At 51.6% G+C, this 17273-nt stretch overlaps 2 protein-coding genes across 2 annotated transcripts; one reads left to right on the forward strand and one right to left on the reverse strand.

Moving 5' to 3' along the window:
* The first annotated feature begins 7760 nt into the window (after positions 1 to 7760).
* LOC135629148 (uncharacterized) lies at positions 7761 to 8738 on the forward strand. The gene is made up of 2 exons (XM_065136334.1): positions 7761 to 8337; positions 8398 to 8738. The coding sequence occupies exons 1-2, from the start codon at positions 7761 to 7763 to the stop codon at positions 8736 to 8738; spliced, it is 918 nt and encodes a 305-aa protein (XP_064992406.1).
* A 4630-nt stretch (positions 8739 to 13368) lies between these two features.
* On the reverse strand, positions 13369 to 14908 carry LOC135628999 (acyl transferase 4-like). Its single transcript, XM_065136076.1, has 2 exons — positions 14366 to 14908; positions 13369 to 14273 (listed from the first exon to the last, which is right to left on the reverse strand). The coding sequence occupies exons 1-2, from the start codon at positions 14891 to 14893 to the stop codon at positions 13428 to 13430; spliced, it is 1374 nt and encodes a 457-aa protein (XP_064992148.1). The 5' UTR covers positions 14894 to 14908; the 3' UTR covers positions 13369 to 13427.
* Between the last annotated feature and the right edge of the window lie 2365 nt (positions 14909 to 17273).

Here is a 17273-nt window from a genome sequence, read left to right on the forward strand (position 1 = left end):
GTTTGCTCCATGAACAACATGCTGGGAGTAAGAAAAAGGCCCCTTTTATCCTTTCTTTTGTGTCCTTTATCATCATGAGAGGCAGGTAGAACAAGATTTTTCTCTAGTGTGAGGAAACATGAACGGTCCCAAACAAAAGAGAGGAATGAGTGGGGTAGTACATGACAATTATTGGCACCATCCACACTTGTTTCTATGTTCATTAAGCTTGAGATGACAAGAAACAAAAGTAACTGAAGCAAAGTACCATGAACAAGAGCGCATCCGGCTGCGGCTCACATGGACGTGGAAGAAAGGCAAGCGTTTTGCTCCTCTACCAAACCTGGGTTGAGGAGAAATAGAGGGTGACTTGCACTCAAGCATAGGGAACACCAGGAACAGATCCCAAAGCTGCAAGGTTACAACCAGAGTGGTGCTTTGTGCTTCAGAATTGCATTCCACATTTGGCAAGACTCTTTGTGTGAAGGACTTCAACCACTGCATGATCACAGTCGACTTGCAGTACACCAATGGAGGTTGTTATAACCACTACAAGGTTATAATAAATCATCTAATTATATGTATGATTATAAATATTATTTTTTAAATATCATTCAGGACTAAATTTATAATCTTATAAGTTATGACTTAGGCTATTTTGACGGCTATAATATTAATATAATAATATAAAATATAATTTAAAATATTCTATAAATGATAAAATTTTTTATTATAATTCATATCTCATATATCTATCATTCAAGGCCAACAACTATCACTCAAATAAAACATAGGGACATGAGTTATAAATAATATTTATCATATTCTTTAATCTAACTTATGTCGAAATAGTTTAATAATAATAATAATTATCAAATATTGATTAATATAAAAGAAAACTTATATGATAACTATAATCATGATGAAACATAAATCACATCTTTTTATAAAAAATAAATATTATTTTATAATTTTAAATATATGCATGTGAATAACAAAATAAATATTCAAGGATCATAATTAGATTTTTATTTATCACATATAAAATTTTATCAATATGTCATATGAAAAAATTATATATATACATATATATACATACATGGAACCCTTAGATTAGTCTATCCTATTTAATTGGGCTATCTAAATTGGACTTATAAATTTGGGTTAATCATTCACCCAATTAAGCCTATCAAAATTAAAATAGATCAAAGTAAAAAATTGATCAAAATTAGTCTTTCCCGAATTAAAACATAAATTAAAACATAAATATGATTAAGTCCGATCAAAATTTTTGATTAAAATAAATTAAATTAATCAAATTTATAATTAAGAATATAATTTTAAAAATTATAATTTTTGAAGAATAAAACTATAATTTTACTTTAGGATATATTATAAAAAAAATTATTCTTGAAGGTACTAAATGAAAAAAAATAACTTTTAGGCACAAATTAGACTTTTTTTTTATTTTAAGGGGTAAAAATATTTTAAAACAAAACCTAATTCTCAGTTCCTTCTGTCGCGCAAGGCATGCTGTCGCTGCCATGCGCATGGCCTATGGTTGTCGCTTGCACGCATCGCCCTGCCATGTGCCTAGTTGTGCACACGTAATGCCCGATGAGACCCCACCATCGTCATGGTGCGACTGTGCACATGCGTTGCTCGGCGACCGCCACGATCGCCGCGATACGATTATGCCAATAAGGGTAATAATGGCGACAAAACCCGGGTGACGTTGGTTGCCCTGACCCACGCACCACACCCCAAGGTCAACGTGGACCGGGTCACCGACCAAGGCACATTAAAGCCCCGCCTGAACTCAGTCCTTCACGTTGACGACCTCAGCTCTCAGCCAACAACCCCGGCCCAGGACTCCGTACGCTCAACCAAGGCAAAGGGGCACGCCGGCCGAGGCGCGCCCATACCCTACCGGAGCCCGATCGTCTACGCAGCCCCAATGGCCATGTCAGACGCCACGCGAGGTACTGTCCTACCCCTGCAAACAGTCACATCAAGTAACATCAAACTCACCTATAAATACCCGAGTTCTAAACGAAGAAAGGGACTTTGACTTCTCAACCAAAAACTCCCTTCCACAATCGTCTGACTTGATTGTCAGAGGGGTCGGGCCGAGCATCCGACCCGACCTTTGTGCAGGTGCAGAGCCCACGACTCCCACCATGCGCGAGAGGATCCAGCGTCACCGCACACTATCCGCCCAGACGGAACCAAGCTCGTCTCAGAAAGACTCCCTCGGCAACCAAACCCGAACCAAGCCGCATCGGCCCCGAGGCCACGGCTTACAAAGTTACTTACCGTAACATTTTGGCACTAGAAGGAGGGCCCCAGCATGTCGAGGGATCATCAGGACGGCTTTGGCGAACCCACGGTCGGAGGGTCATACCCGATCGAGGCTCCCGGAGTGCCCCCCCTGCTTCGGGAACCTCGTGACGAAGGTCCCGCCGCGACCTCGGACCGCTATTGGCGGATATTCACCGACCCAGGCCTGTCGCCACCCGATGGAGCCCCCATCAATCCATCACCCGTGTCATCTGAAGCTTTCCACGACCTCACTCGTCAGGTCCGGCTACTCACCGACATGGTGCAATCCGTTGTCCCCCTTGACTCCCGCCCGTCGTGCTGTCACGACCTTAGCTGGTTTTGCCTAAGGCGTGCGGCACCCTCGCGCGTCCGTCCGCAAAGGTCAGCCTCCCCGAAGCCTCCCATTGTCCCTTAGGACCAACAAAAGAGAGAACGGGTTAAAGAGAACGCCTCAATCGGGATCCACAAGCAAACATGTCCGAAAAACACTTCATAGACAATGCAAATTACAAACAGACTTTACAAGCTCTGAACAGTGGCACAACAAAGGGTAAAATGGTCCATTACAGACCGAAAAGCTCTCGAACGTGTCCACATGACACAACCTTTATTTACAAGCCTAAAGAGGCCACCAACCCAACTAAAATGGGACTATTAAGCCTTCGGCCGCCCCTTTACATTCTGTACAAGACATGAACATGCCAAAAGACAACGGACAGACATAAGCATTACATCCAACATCTTGTTTAGAAGTTTGTCCGTTACATTCTCCCCCACTTATCCCTTCGACGTCCTCGTCGAAGCCTTTGTGAACACTGCAACTCTTCGCCTTTGTTGAGTCTTCAATCTTCTGCTCCAGCTGCAATACGCCTCCTGGCTCCTAGCTTCTCTCTACTGCTGTTTCTGAGTAGTCGAACCTTTGATCTGCCATGCTGCTTCAACTCGCCAATGACTCTGACTCTGGTGTGGGGTTGGCTGAGTTGTGTTGATCCTCGTTGATTCCTGCGGATCCACCAAATAAAGGAAAAGACCATTCTTACTGCGCCAGTTTCTCAAAATTTCCACATGCTGCTTGAACTGGGTGGATGCTTGTTGGAGCTTTAACGAGCATCGCCTCGCAAACTTCTGAAGTTTTGGGTCCTTCCTCCACAAAATCTGCTCATTGACTCTTCTTTCAGTTAGTTGTCACATCCAAGTAGGTTCGCATCACTTCCGCTTTCGATTGGCATTTCGTTGGGAAATGAAGCGGACAATCTACTCTCAGTAGCACTGATCACCGTTGGTGAGGATTTTGACAACTATTGTCTTCCATTATCTTCGAAGGGTCTTTGAACTTGTGCAGAGCTCCTCTGCTGGATAGATAAGAGAACTGGGGTACTCGGTTTCGCCCATTCTCTTAAGAGTTGAGAAGGCAAAGGTTACTTGACTTCGCCCGCCTCCTCGAGGTTGTACTTCATGCATCGAGCTGGTTACTGGCCTTCGCCTGCTCTTTGCTCACACTTCTGAAGCACTTGAAGTGTTTGCACTCCTTGCGTTGAGTTAGCTACTGTGATTCACCTTCTCAATGCCATTGAACTTCTGGAATGCAGGAAGTTTTCACCCCAACTTGGAGTAATTCTCTGATAGATGAGGTCGCCTCTGGGATTGTACCGTCTTCTCTATCAACCCTGCCGCCTACTCCACTGAGTAGCAAAGGTACAACACCACGTACTGCCTGCTTCGTTCCTTGGTCGTGCACTCTTGCATGACCCGAAGTCCTTCACTTACGGCTATCTTGATGAGAAACTTGTTGACACCGGTCTTACGAAGTTTCTTGGCCTCTGCCCTTCAGCCTTGTCTCGGTACTTGGAGATTGCCTCTGCATGCTCCACCTCCTCGGCCCCTTTCACGACCAAGCGCTCTCCCTCCGTGAGAGCAAGGGATCAATGACTTGCACGGAAGTCCCGCCTCTGCGGTACCATGGCGCTGCCATGCCCATGGCCCTACTATCCGTCGCCTCGCCTCTGTATCCCTTTCCTTCACAATCAGTAGAGATGTCTCCGTGGCACTCCTCTGAGTCCACCTCCATTCTAACTAATGCTTGATTTTGGGTAGCTAAGTCCCTTTGGACTCGTCGTCGCTTCCTCGTCCCTTTCGACCCCCTGCTTCAACACCACTGTGTTCTTCCAAGCAGTCCGTTTGGTCGATGGAAAGACAGACTGCAACTCCCAAGCATGGCCTCTACCATCACATTGTAGAGTTAGCGCCGATTCTGTTCTCCTTAGCTTCCTTGGTAGCAACGTTCGCTTACTCGACCTTGTCCTCTGACTTGTCGGGCTCCCTTAAGCGAATATGAGCTCTGGAGTAGTCCAACTCTCCAGCTGCTTCGATCATACCTCTGCATGATCAAGTCCCTCCCATGGAACTCACTGGTACTTGCATTCGAACTTTTCCCTTGGTGGAACACAGCCCCCATATGCTGATGACCAAGGTTTTCATCCGATGCAAAATTCGGTGCATGCCCGGAAGACCCGCCTTTGCGGTACCATGGCCTTCACTCCTTGAATCCATAGCCCTTTTTGCCATCGTGTTGTTCACCAAAGCGGAGCTCCTAGTAGCTCCCGATCATACCTCCATATGATCTCATCCCTCACGGGACTATGTCGTGTGTGTCGCATTGCCACAAACTGTTCCACCACGATCCGCTGCACCATGTCGCCTCCTGGTGACATCTCCATTGCATTCTGATCCTTGTGGAATAAACTCGAATTGTGAACCCTCCATGTGTGGCCTCTGCCAATACATCGCAGGGTCTCCTCCACCTTCGATTTTGTTCGCTCCTTTGGCAATCGACCTTCATCCACCCACTCTTGGGTCACACCTAGATGAAGCACCGCTCTAGGACAGTCCGTCGCCTAGTAACTCCCGAAGTCCACCGACTTCACTGTAATTTGTGCACCATTGCCTGGATCCTGGGCCTCTGCCCCGACCAGCACAATCTCCACTGCGCACCGCTTCCTTCATAGCAACTCAAATGGCAACACTGTGGCATATTCTTCAAGAGTATCCGCCTCTGCGTCCTCTCGCCCCGTGCTAAGGCCTTCTGAACCCAACTTTGCCTCCGCAAATTGAGTCACCTTAGTTTCTCCATCAAATGCTTCTCCGAGATAAGGTGCATGTGCCCCGAAGCTCCCTTCGTCTTTGGCACCATGCAAGATGAGTCCGCTCCGTCAGAATGAAGGACCCAGGGAACAGCATGATTCTACTCCTGCCTCTACAAGAGTTCATGTCCTTGACCTCTGTCTAGGGAAAGCGCTGTGCCTCTGCTCCATGTTCCAACTTCTATGCTGGCTCCCTTCATGCGGCTTGGGTACTTCGCCAAGTTACACCCAAGTTGCTCCGCTCCTCGTTTTTGCATTGAGTCGATGGTGGCCCTCGCGCCCACCATTCCACGGGTCAGCCCTCCCTTGAGTCCGATCTCCATATCGACTCCAAGTGTGCCTCCATTTGAGTTGCTTTGGGTCGCTCCCCCACTTGATCTCACAATGCATCCACCAATGCATTCTCTCAAGCGAGATCATGCGACGACTCCTCGCCGCTTGCTCAGTCCATCGAGCTTCGTGGAGTTGTTGTTTGTGAGGTACTCCTCCTCAACATGTGAAGTCCGTCTCACATGATTCTCCCTCTAGAGAGCTGAGACTTATCCTTCCTGGATAACTGTCCCATTGGAGCAACATCTCTCTTCGTTTCGGAGACCACCATCCCCTTGGACTACTCCGATCTGCTGAACAAACTGTGCATTGTTCTGCCTCTTGCAAACGCACTTGCTAGATTGCGCCTCCACGTCAATACAGCCACCGCTGCACCCCTCAAGGCCTAGCAACATGCTGAACTCGTTGCACACTTCAGCCTCCTCCGGACGTATCCTTCGCATGTCGAAGAGAAAGTTTCAATGCTCCATGGCGCCGAGTCTCGACCGCCTTGGGATGGCCACGAACAATCCATCGTCCGTATACAAGCCCATGCATGAGTACCGAATTCTTCGAGTTAGCAATTCCCCTCACCTCTGTGAGCTTTGCACAACTCTTTCGGTCGCTGAGCAACTCATTCCACTTTGCATGGTCTCGTCCTTTGCCAAGCGCCTCGCTTGCCTTGAGCACCATCAAGTAAGTTGTCAACGTTGAGCCGTAGCTCAAACTCAGCCATCCCAACCTTTGTGCGCTCCAAATTCTTCCAAGCTTGCCTGTTCTCGTGGTGCCTCTTGCGCGAAGGGTTGGCCATTCCTCTGAATGCCAATCTCAGATGCCCGCTCCTCTGAGCGACTCTTTTCCCTACATCTCCATGCCCGTTTTCCCTCAAACGGTCGCGCGTGTGCTGACTGCCCTCAACGCAGCCCCGCTAGGTCCCCCACGTTTGCATGTCAAGTGTTTCTATGAGTGCTTGTCCCACTCTGATACCATAATGTCACGACCTTAGCTGGTTTTGCCTAAGGCGTGCGGCACCCTCGCGCGTCCGTCCGCAAAGGTCAGCCTCCCCGAAGCCTCCCATTGTCCCTTAGGACCAACAAAAGAGAGAACGGGTTAAAGAGAACGCCTCAATCGGGATCCACAAGCAAACATGTCCGAAAAACACTTCATAGACAATGCAAATTACAAACAGACTTTACAAGCTCTGAACAGTGGCACAACAAAGGGTAAAATGGTCCATTACAGACCGAAAAGCTCTCGAACGTGTCCACATGACACAACCTTTATTTACAAGCCTAAAGAGGCCACCAACCCAACTAAAATGGGACTATTAAGCCTTCGGCTGCCCCTTTACATTCTGTACAAGGCATGAACATGCCAAAAGACAACGGACAGACATAAGCATTACATCCAACATCTTGTTTAGAAGTTTGTCCGTTACAGCGTGCCCCGGCCACCCTACCGTCCCATCAACAGGGGGCGCCTAGTCGAGCTCCTACTCCGCATCGGGAGCTCCCCGCTACGCCCCAAGCGCCGCCAGCCCGAATTGGGGGTCCAGGCAACAATCTACCCGGGAGGCCCCTCGGAGCCCGAGGCGCGGTCCTCGGACTCCACAGATTCCCTGCGCGCTCAGTTGCGCCTCGTCAACCAGCGGCTCGACGATGTGCAGAAGGAGGTCCACGGGGCAAAGGGGGGACCTGTGGAAGGTGTAAGCCAGGGATCACCATTCGCGCCCGAGATACTAGAGCACGTGGTCCCCCTACCTTCCAACTCCCCCCTCTGGACACTTACGACGGCTCCATCGACCCGGCCAATCACGTGGCGGCCTTCCGCGCCCAGATGGCGCTCTATGGGACCTCAGACGCTTTAGCGTGCAGGGCGTTTCCCACCACTCTGAGGGGGTCGGCCCTCGCATGGTATGGCGGCTTGAAGACCGCCACGATCACCTCATTCGGTCAGCTTGCTAGGAGCTTCGAGCTCTATTTCATAGCTTGCGCGCAGCCAAAGCCTTCCATGGCGTTCCTCCTCGGACTCAACCAGAAGGAGGATGAGCCCCTCTCCCTTTACATAAATCGCTTCGCTGCAAGAGTCTGGGAGCTCCCGGACGCTCACCCTTCTTTGTCTATACAGGCGTTCGTGGTAGGTCTACGCCCCTCTAGGCTCTTTTGGTCTCTCGTGGAGCGACCCCCTACCACGGTCCCCGAGATGCTTCAGCGCGCGAACCAATTCGTGGAGGCCGAGGCCTGGACGGTGGGGAAGCGCCAGGAACACAAGAGGGAAAGATCCGAGTCGGCTCGGGGGCAACTTCCCCCCGTGCCCAGGCGGAAGCTTCACCGGCATGATGCTTCCCCGCTAAGACCCCACCCGCCTTCTACGGGTACGTCTCGGACTGAGATCTTCCTCCAAATTAGGGAAAGAGGACTACTCAAGCCCCCCTTCCCAATGAAAAGCCCGTGGGAGCTGGCCGACCAGTCCAAGTACTGTCGCTTCCACCGGCAGAACGGACATGATACTGAGGAATGCCGCGAGCTGTCACGGCAAATCTATGAGCTCCGTCGCGAAGGGCACCTCGACCCGCACGCTCAAACGGGTAGAGACCCATCGCCCCGCCCGGATGGCCCCGCTTAACGCCTCATCAACGTCATCACAGGGGGCCCGACGTCCGGCGGGGACAGCATATCTGGAAGGAAGGCATACGCCCACTCGGCCAGGGATGAGGATCCCCATGGAGCACCTGACCCTCGGGTCGCGTTTCCCCCCGAGGGAGCTGAGCAACCGGAGCACGATGACGCGCTCGTGATAATGGCCAGAATCGCTAACGCGCAGGTCAGGAGAATTATGATTGACACAGGAAGTTCGGCGGACATACTATTTCACGACGCCTTCCAGAAGCTAGGACTGGCGAAGGGGACTTTGAAACCATCTGCTCGAACCTCACTGGGTTCACCGGTGACTCGATCTCACCACTGGGAGCCGTCACGCTGCCTTTGACCCTGGGGACGCTGCCCAGGACCAAAATGGTGATGTCCACCTTCCTTGTCGTAGACCTCCCTATGGCATACAACGTCATCCTAGGTCGCCCCTCCCTCAACAAGATCCGGGCCCTGGTATCCACTTACCATCAGACCGTGAAGTTCCCGACCCGTGCGGGAACCGGAGAAGTCTGGGGGAGCCCTCGGGAATCCAGACGATGCTACCTGACGGCGGTTTCCCTACACAAGAAGGCGAGGGTTGAGTCCCCCCTGGACGACCCGAGGGAGAAAGAGCGGCCGAACCCACATCCTGAGCCGACAGTGCCGACCATTGACATACCACTAGTAAAGGGTCGCCCGGACCAAACCGTCAAAGTCGGATCAGACATACCCCTTGAAGAGCGGAAGCAGCTCGTCGGCTTCTTACAGGAAAATGCTGACGTTTTCGCTTGGTCGCCATCCGACAACACCACCCCTTGCGACAACACCACCACAAGTCAAGCGGCACCTGGCCAACCTGCCCCGTCTCGCTTCAGTAACTATGGGGTAGGAACTCAGCATCTACGTGGCGGCCTCACAACATGTGGTCAGCTCCGTCCTCATCAAGGAAACCAGTGAGCAAGTGCCCGTCTACTACGTCAGCCATGTCTTGAGTGGACCCGAGGAGCGGTATCCACCAATCGAGAAGCTCGCCCTTGCACTCGTGTTAGCGGCTCGGAAATTACGTCCCTACTTCCAAGCCCATCTAGTCAAGGTAATCACCAACCAACCCCTCAGACAGGTGTTGTCAAAATTTGATGTTGCAGGTCGACTCCTTAAGTGGTCGGTGGAGCTCGGGGAGTTTGACATACACTACGCGCCGAGGATCGCCATTAAAGCGCAGGCACTGGCCGACTTCATTTCTGAGCTCGCCCACCCCGAAGGACAGCCTCCCAGCAAACTAAGCGAAGCATGGGTCCTACAGGTGGACGGCTCGTCCGCCTCGACTGGGGCCGGAGCGGGACTAGGGCTATCAGCCCTGAATGGACAGTCGTTCGAGCGTTCCCTCCGCTTTGGGTTTCGTGTGACCAACAATGGAGCGGAGTATGAGGCACTCCTGGCGAGGCTCAGACTGTCCCGCGAGATGCAGGTCGACGCCATCAACGTCCTCACCGACTCACAGCTGGTGGCCGAGCAACTCAACGGAGGGTACGAGGCCAGAGAACCCACCATGGCAAAATACCTAGCAGAGGTAAAAGATCTAGCCTCCTATTTCGCTCATTTTACGGTGTCTAGGGTACCAAGATGCCAGAATGAGCGAGCCGACGAGCTGGTCAAACTGGCCTCAGGGTCACTTTCCAGCGCCCACCTCGGGGTCGAGGAGCTCCCCTCTCGCTCCATCCCGGTCTCGTGTGTTTCTACAGCAGACACCCGAGCCACATGGGTAGGTGAAATGCTGTGCTACAAGCACGACGGGACCCTTCCCGCCGACGAGGCCTCGGCTCGGCGTATCCGCCGAACGCAAGCATGGTTCTCCGAGGCGAACAGACGGCTTTACAAGCGGTCCTTCTCCCACCCGCTTCTACGGTGCCTCGAGCCAGAGGAGGCATCAACAGTTCTGGCCGAGGTCGATGAAGGGATTTGCGGAGAGCACCTCGCCGGCCAAACCTTGGCCCACAAATTCTCCGCCAAGGGTATTACTGGCCCACCATGATCCGTGACGCAAAAATCTATGCGCAGAAGTGCGGCCCGTGCCAGAGACATGCCCGAACCCCCCGACAGCCGGCGGTCCCGCTCGCTTCCATCAATTGTGCATGGCCATTCGCGCAGTGGGGCCTGGACCTCCTCGGCCCCTTCCCACCAGTCTCGGGACAGTGAAGATATATTGTAGTTGCAGTAGACTACTTCACCAGATGGCCGGAAGCCGAGCCGCTAGCGACAATCACAGAGAGGCAAATCGAGAAGTTAATCTGGAGGAACATCGTGACACGGTTCGGCCTGCCCAGGACCATCGTCACGGACAACGGATCCCAATTTACCAGCAGAAAGTTCCAAGAATTCTGCGCTGACTATGGGATTCGGTTAAAATACAGCTCGGCGAAACCCTTCGGGACTAAGTCGTACGCCCGCTGCCCCGGCTCAGGGGCATGGAGGACATGGTCTTCCGGGATGCCATAGCACTCCCGGAGTCCCTCCAGCGTGGACCCGCTCACGACAGAGTCGATGTCGTGCGGCCACATCAAAGCCTCGAGGGCTCGTGCCGCTTCCTTGTCGGATGATTCGACGAGGGACGCAGGAAGAACCCCCTCCCCAGTTCCGATCACGGGAGAAGAAGGAGAGGAAGATGGAGAGGGAAGAGGGGAAGAAGAGGACGACATCTCAACTGACCTCAGAAAGAAGGAAAAACCGCACAGAAGGCCGGGAAGAGAACTGGGGAACGGCAGAGCCCGAAGGAAGAAGCACAGCAGCAAAAGATAAAGAGGAAATCAGGTGCCCGCTATTTAAAGGAGATATCCCGCAGCGTCCCATCGTCTCCCGGGAGTGGGCGGCGGCCCGCCCGCGCACGTGCGTAACCATCACGTCGCATCGGAAGACACCCAAAGGCGCTCCGCCTTAATGAAGGCCCGACGTGGCAAGACCCCACTAGAGCGACGGCATCCGGACGCCTCGATCCCAATGCCCAAAGACGTGCGGTGAAAGCAACTCACCCTTCATGAAACAAAATTAAATGAGGTAGTTTTCTGAACCCTGCCGCCGAAATTAAAAACGGAACGAGACCACACCTGCGCGGCCAGCCCGCCTGCGCCGTGTTCCTTGGCCCCATGTTCCCGAGACAGACCCGCGCGGCCTGCCCGCCTGCATCGTGCTACTCGGCCGCATGGCCCTCGCGAACACGCCTGCGTGGTTTGCCCGTTTGCGTCGTGCTCCTCGGCTCCTCGGCTTTACGCCACTCGAGACCACACTTGCACGATTCACCCGCCTGCGTGGTGCTCCCCGACCTCTGGCTCTCGGGACACACCTGCGCGGTTCACCCACCTGCGTGGTGCTCCCCGACCCCCAGCTCTCGAGACACACCTGCGCGATTTACCCGCCTGCGTGGTGCTCCCCGACCTCCAGCTCTCGGGACACACCTGCGCGGTTCACCCGCCTGCGTGGTGCTCCCCGACCCTCAGCTCTCGGGACACACCTGCGCGGTTCACCCGCCTGCGTGGTGCTCCCCGACCCCCAGCTCTCGGGACACACCTGCGCGGTTCACCCGCTTGTGTGGTGCTTCCCGACCTCCGGCTCTCGGGACACACCTGCGCGGTTCACCCGCCTGCGTGGCGCTCCCTAACCCCCAGCTCTCGGGACACACCTGCGCGGTTCACCCGCCTGCGTGGCGCTCCCCGACCCCCAGCTCTCGGGACACACCTGCGCGGTTCACCCGCCTGCGTGGCGCTCCCCGACCCCCAGCTCTCGGGACACACCTGCGCGGTTCACTCGCCTGCGTGGTGCTCCCCGACCTCCGGCTCTCGGGACACACCTGCGCGGTTCACCCGCCTGCGTGGTGCTCCCCGACCCTCAGCTCTCGGGACACACCTGCGCGGTTCACCCGCCTGCATGGTGCTCCCCGACCTCCGGCTCTCGGGACACACCTGCGCGGTTCACCCGCCTACGTGGCGCTCCCCGACCCCCAGCTCTAGGGACACACCTGCGCGGTTCACCCGCCTGCGTGGTGCTCCCCGACCTCCGACTCTCGGGACACACCTGCGCGGTTCACCCGCCTGCATGGTGCTCCCCGACCTCCGGCTCTCAGGGCACACCTACGCGGCCAGCCCGCTTGTGTCGTGTTCCTCGACTCTTCGGCGCCATTCCCCCTGAAGCTGCGTACGCACGGTTAGCCCACCTGGAGACAGAAGCCATGCATCGGACTCCCCTTGCGTGACAACTGACGCATAGCTCCTTTCGGGGGGGGAATATGATAAGGGTAATAATGGCAATAAGACCCGGGTGACGTCGGCTGCCCTGACCCACGCATCGCACCTGAAGGTCAACGTGGACCGAGGCACTGACCAAGGCACATTAAAGCCCCGCCTGAACTCAGTCCTTCACGTTGACAACCTCAGCTCTCAGCCAACAACCCCGGCCCAGGACTCCGTACGCTCAACCAAGGCAAAGGGGCACGTCGGCTGAGGCACGCCCATACCCTACCGGATCCCGGTCGTCCACGCAACCCCAATGGCCATGTCAGACGCCACGCGAGGTACTGTCCTACCCCTGCAAACAGCCACATCAGGTAACATCAAACTCACCTATAAATACCCGAGTTCTAAACGAAGAAAGGGACTTCGACTTCTCAACCAAAAACTCCCTTCCACAATCGTCTGACTTGATCGTCGGAGGGGTCGGGCCGAGCATCCGACCCGACCTTTGTGCAGGTGCAGAGCCCACGACTCTCACCAGGCGCGAGAGGATCCAGCGTCACCACACACTGTCCGCCCAGACGGAACCAGGCTTATCTCAGAAAGACTCCCTCGGTAATCAAACCCGAACCAAGCCGTGTCGGCCCGAAGCCATGGCTTACAAAGTTACTTACCGTAACACTTTTGCATCCAGTGATGCCGGACGCGGTTAGTAAATGCCGTCACTCGGTGCGATTTGATCTTTCTTGTTCTGATGACAAGCATGCATGAAACGTTGAACTCGGACATTATTATAGGATACTGACAAGTACTACACTGCTGCTGGTTTAAGCGAAGCCTTTCATCTCTTCCAGGAACGCCTGCATGTGCTCCTTCTCGACGCACTGCGCCATCACCCGAGTCCCCTTTTGCGGCGCCGGCGACGCCCCGATGATGCCGACCGCCATGATATCCAAGTACGCGAACGGTATAACGTGGAGGGGCTTGCCCCAGCCGTAGTCGACGTCGAGGAAGCCGAGCCGGGTCCAGTCCGACACGAACAGCGAGTTGTACGTGAAGCTGAGCTCGTAAGGGTCGTCCTTGAAATCCCCGGCAGCCCACTTGGCGAACTCGCCCGGCAGCCTCGACTTGGCGTCCCTGATGATGCTGACGACATCGATGAGCGCGGCCGATGCGATCCTGCCGCTTGGGGCGGTGGCGGTCACCGGGTAGAAGCAGTTTCCGTAGTAGCCATCCTCGGGGGGCAGGAGGACGACCTGGCGCAACAGGTGGCGAGTGTTGGCGAAGAAGCACACGTGCACGTCGACGCCGGGGTCCAGGTTGATGGCGCGCGTGCGGGACTGCCACAGGTTGGCGACGGCGACGTCGAAGGTAGAGCAGCGCTGGCCGGTGAGCTCCAAGTGTCGGGACTTGACGTGATCGATGTGGTCAGGGGATAGGTCGACGGTGGCGTGGAGCAGCTTGAAGGAGGGGAGCACGGGCGGGCCACCGGGAGGCAGCTTAGGTGGGTTGGGTATGACCTCCCGGGACCATGCAGGCTCCACGGTGGGCTTCGGCCGGCCACGGGCGATCTCGGCGACGGCGTTGATGAACTGGGCGACGCCGAGGCCGTCGGCGATGGTATGGACGGAGATGAGGCCGACCACGAATCCGCTGTCCACGAACTCTGTCACCTGAGGAAGCAGAGGAGTGCAGTGCAGTATTGTTGTAGTATGAGGTCGATCAGACGAACGTAACCATGCATTCTCACTCACTCATCAGCTACCTGCAGCATGAGAGGGAGGTCGAGGGGGTTCAGTCCCGGGCAGGGCTTGGGCAGGAGCTCGTCCTCAAGGATCATGAGCGGGAGATCGAGGTACTTCACGTCCTCCAAGCTGCAGTCCGCCTTGGCCTCGACGAACCAAGCGCCCTCGCCAGTGCAAGCGACACGAACCTCGCCGCCGCCCTCGGGATCGTCCACGAACCGCCCCGCGAAAGGGTAGTACTTCACCAGCGCCTTCGACAGTGCTTCCCTGATGACCCTGGCCGGCTCCCGGCCGTGCCTGAACACGTGTAGCGACCGCACCATATGCCTGAGGCCGGGCACCCGGTCGATGGCGGAGAGGCCGAGCGAGCCCGTCGGCGTGACCCCGCTTGGAGTGACCAAAGACCGGCATGTTCTGGTCACAGCAAAGCTCATAGCTGCAGCTGCGGAGGACAGACGACTCTGCCAATGTGCTGTATGAGCAGTTGCAGAGGTCCATATATAGTGTGGTTTGGTGGATGCAAGTTCGATGGCCTCCATGATGCTCATGTCTGTGCGAGATCCAAGTGATTAGTTCCAACGTCTAACTAAGCGTATTTATGCTGCACATTGAATTACATTTGCAAAGGATCAACCTTGATGCTTACCGGCGAAGAAAACCTATGCATGCCCCACTCCCTCTCGTAATGCTCCAACCTCATTATCTTCTCTCCTGTGGACCCAAATTGAAATGATACAGTGCAGCAGATGAAGATTTAAGCTTAACAGATCATGACTTTCCTACTGTGGCGTTCTGTCACAAGTAGAAGACTTGGTTTGAGATGTATCAGCTGGGGAAGGTCATGTCAAAAATAATGAGATGACAATGAAGCTGTGTTCAAATTTTACCCAACTATCACAATGGTCACAATCACTAAAAAATGTTGGACTTGATTAAGTGGTGGTTCTAAGAGCAGATTAGATTCCAAACCATCAAATGTCATGAAAATTATTCAGTGCTTGAAGAAATCAAACTCTTTGTTAAAGAAGATTATCATTCTACCTATGAAATATGACACCAAGTTGATTAAGGAAGATGAAGGTAAATATATTAATCTAATTTATTATAAAAAAATTAATTGGATGTTTAAGATATTTGACCTGCACTGATATACTATTTAGAGTTGATTTAATAAATAGATATTCTTTAAACATCTTATTTAAATATTATCAAAAGAATTTTACTATATATTAAAGGGATAATTAAGTATGAAATATTCTATTCATCATCTAAAAGGTTAGAGCTCATTTGATATAATGATAGTGCTTACGTCGAAAGCTATGATGAGCGAAAGAATGCCCTAAAAAATGATTATAATACTAGAATCGTAAATGGTTACTTGTAACAAATAAATCTTGAATTAAAGATGCCCTAAGCACTAATTGTAGGTAGGTGGACAACTAATTACTTCATCCAAAACATCATGGTAATCAGAATGATTCTTGTTTCTGTAAGCTCAGAGTGAGCATGTAGGGCATGATTAATTTGTGTGGATAAGCTGTGTGTCATGCATACAAATGCAAGACACAAAAAATTTGCAGATCTTTATCATATATATATATATAATATATGTATCATACTATTAAGTCGAATTGTCTTGGTTTGTCGATGTCAACTCGTGTTGTCTCATCAGAGACCATGAATTTTGAACGACAAATCGAGAGCCTATAGGCTTATCAATTCCCTCAAGCAAAGGCTAAAGTGCTTGTGATACTTGAATGGAGATGAGACGTCGTAATCGAGTGCTACAAGATGCGAGGAGGATGAATTCAACATTGGCAGGAGTCAAGGAGGTCATTGTGATGGCTGCCTTTGCTTTGAAGTGGTGTTCGCATCGAGAGAGTTGCCTATTTCAACTACCATCCACGTATGATTGATACCATATCTCAGCTTTGAAGTTGTTGCATGAATGATGGAACCACACGGCATCATACAACGAGATAGATCTTTCAAGAAAGAACAAGAAGAAAATGATATTTCATGTGGCACAAAAGAGTCGAAATGTTATTTTCTTGATTTGAAGGGATTTTACCAAAGCATCAAAGCTCATTCTCTCGAGTAGAGCATTTAGATTATTGATAGTAAGATCTTGTGATCGAACATCGATCTATCCTCCCGCGAAAAACAAAGTGTAGATATGTTTTCTTTAATACCTACCTACTCTTTGGCTGGAAAGAAGATTATGTATGTGTAGAAGAATATTTAAGGTGCAGGTGAGACTATATAACGTCAGAGCAAGGCAACACAGTATGTTAAGTAGAACACTGATTTTTTTGTAATAATAGCATTAAACTTTGGAATGATTATACCTTTATCTTCTCGTTCTTATTCTGGCTTTGATCTTTTATTATTATTATTATTATTTCTTTCTCCTTGGCTTTGTCCTCTACCATAATCATGACCTCTTCTATGATTGTGATCACTTGAATCTTCATTTCTTTTTTTCAAAGTGAGTTTTGTTTGGAGAACTTGTTCCGTAGTATCTGATTTCTTCTTGTGTTTGTAAAGAATTCATTAACTCATTAATAGTCATTTGATCTAAATCCTTTTACTCATAGAGTTGTACTTTTCATATAGTGATCAAAGTATTTTTTCGACCACATATATTATTTAGATTCTCACCATTTCTTCTTAATTGATTGATTGACAATAGTAAGAACTCTTGTAAAATAATCCAAAATAGTTTCATATTCATTCATTTGCAATGTTTCAAATTCAGCTCTAAGTGATTGAAGTCAAATTTTTTTCATATTGTCAACTCCTTTAAAAGAGTTTTGAAGAATCTTCGAAACGTAAGTAGAGATCGTGTTGGCAATCACAACTTTCTCACGGTTGTCTTTGTCTAACCCTTGGTAGATGAGGAAGAGTATCCTCTTGTCTTTCTTTCTC

Source organism: Musa acuminata, chromosome BXJ3-1 (genome assembly GCF_036884655.1).
Source record: "Musa acuminata AAA Group cultivar baxijiao chromosome BXJ3-1, Cavendish_Baxijiao_AAA, whole genome shotgun sequence".
Lineage (NCBI taxonomy): Eukaryota > Viridiplantae > Streptophyta > Magnoliopsida > Zingiberales > Musaceae > Musa > Musa acuminata.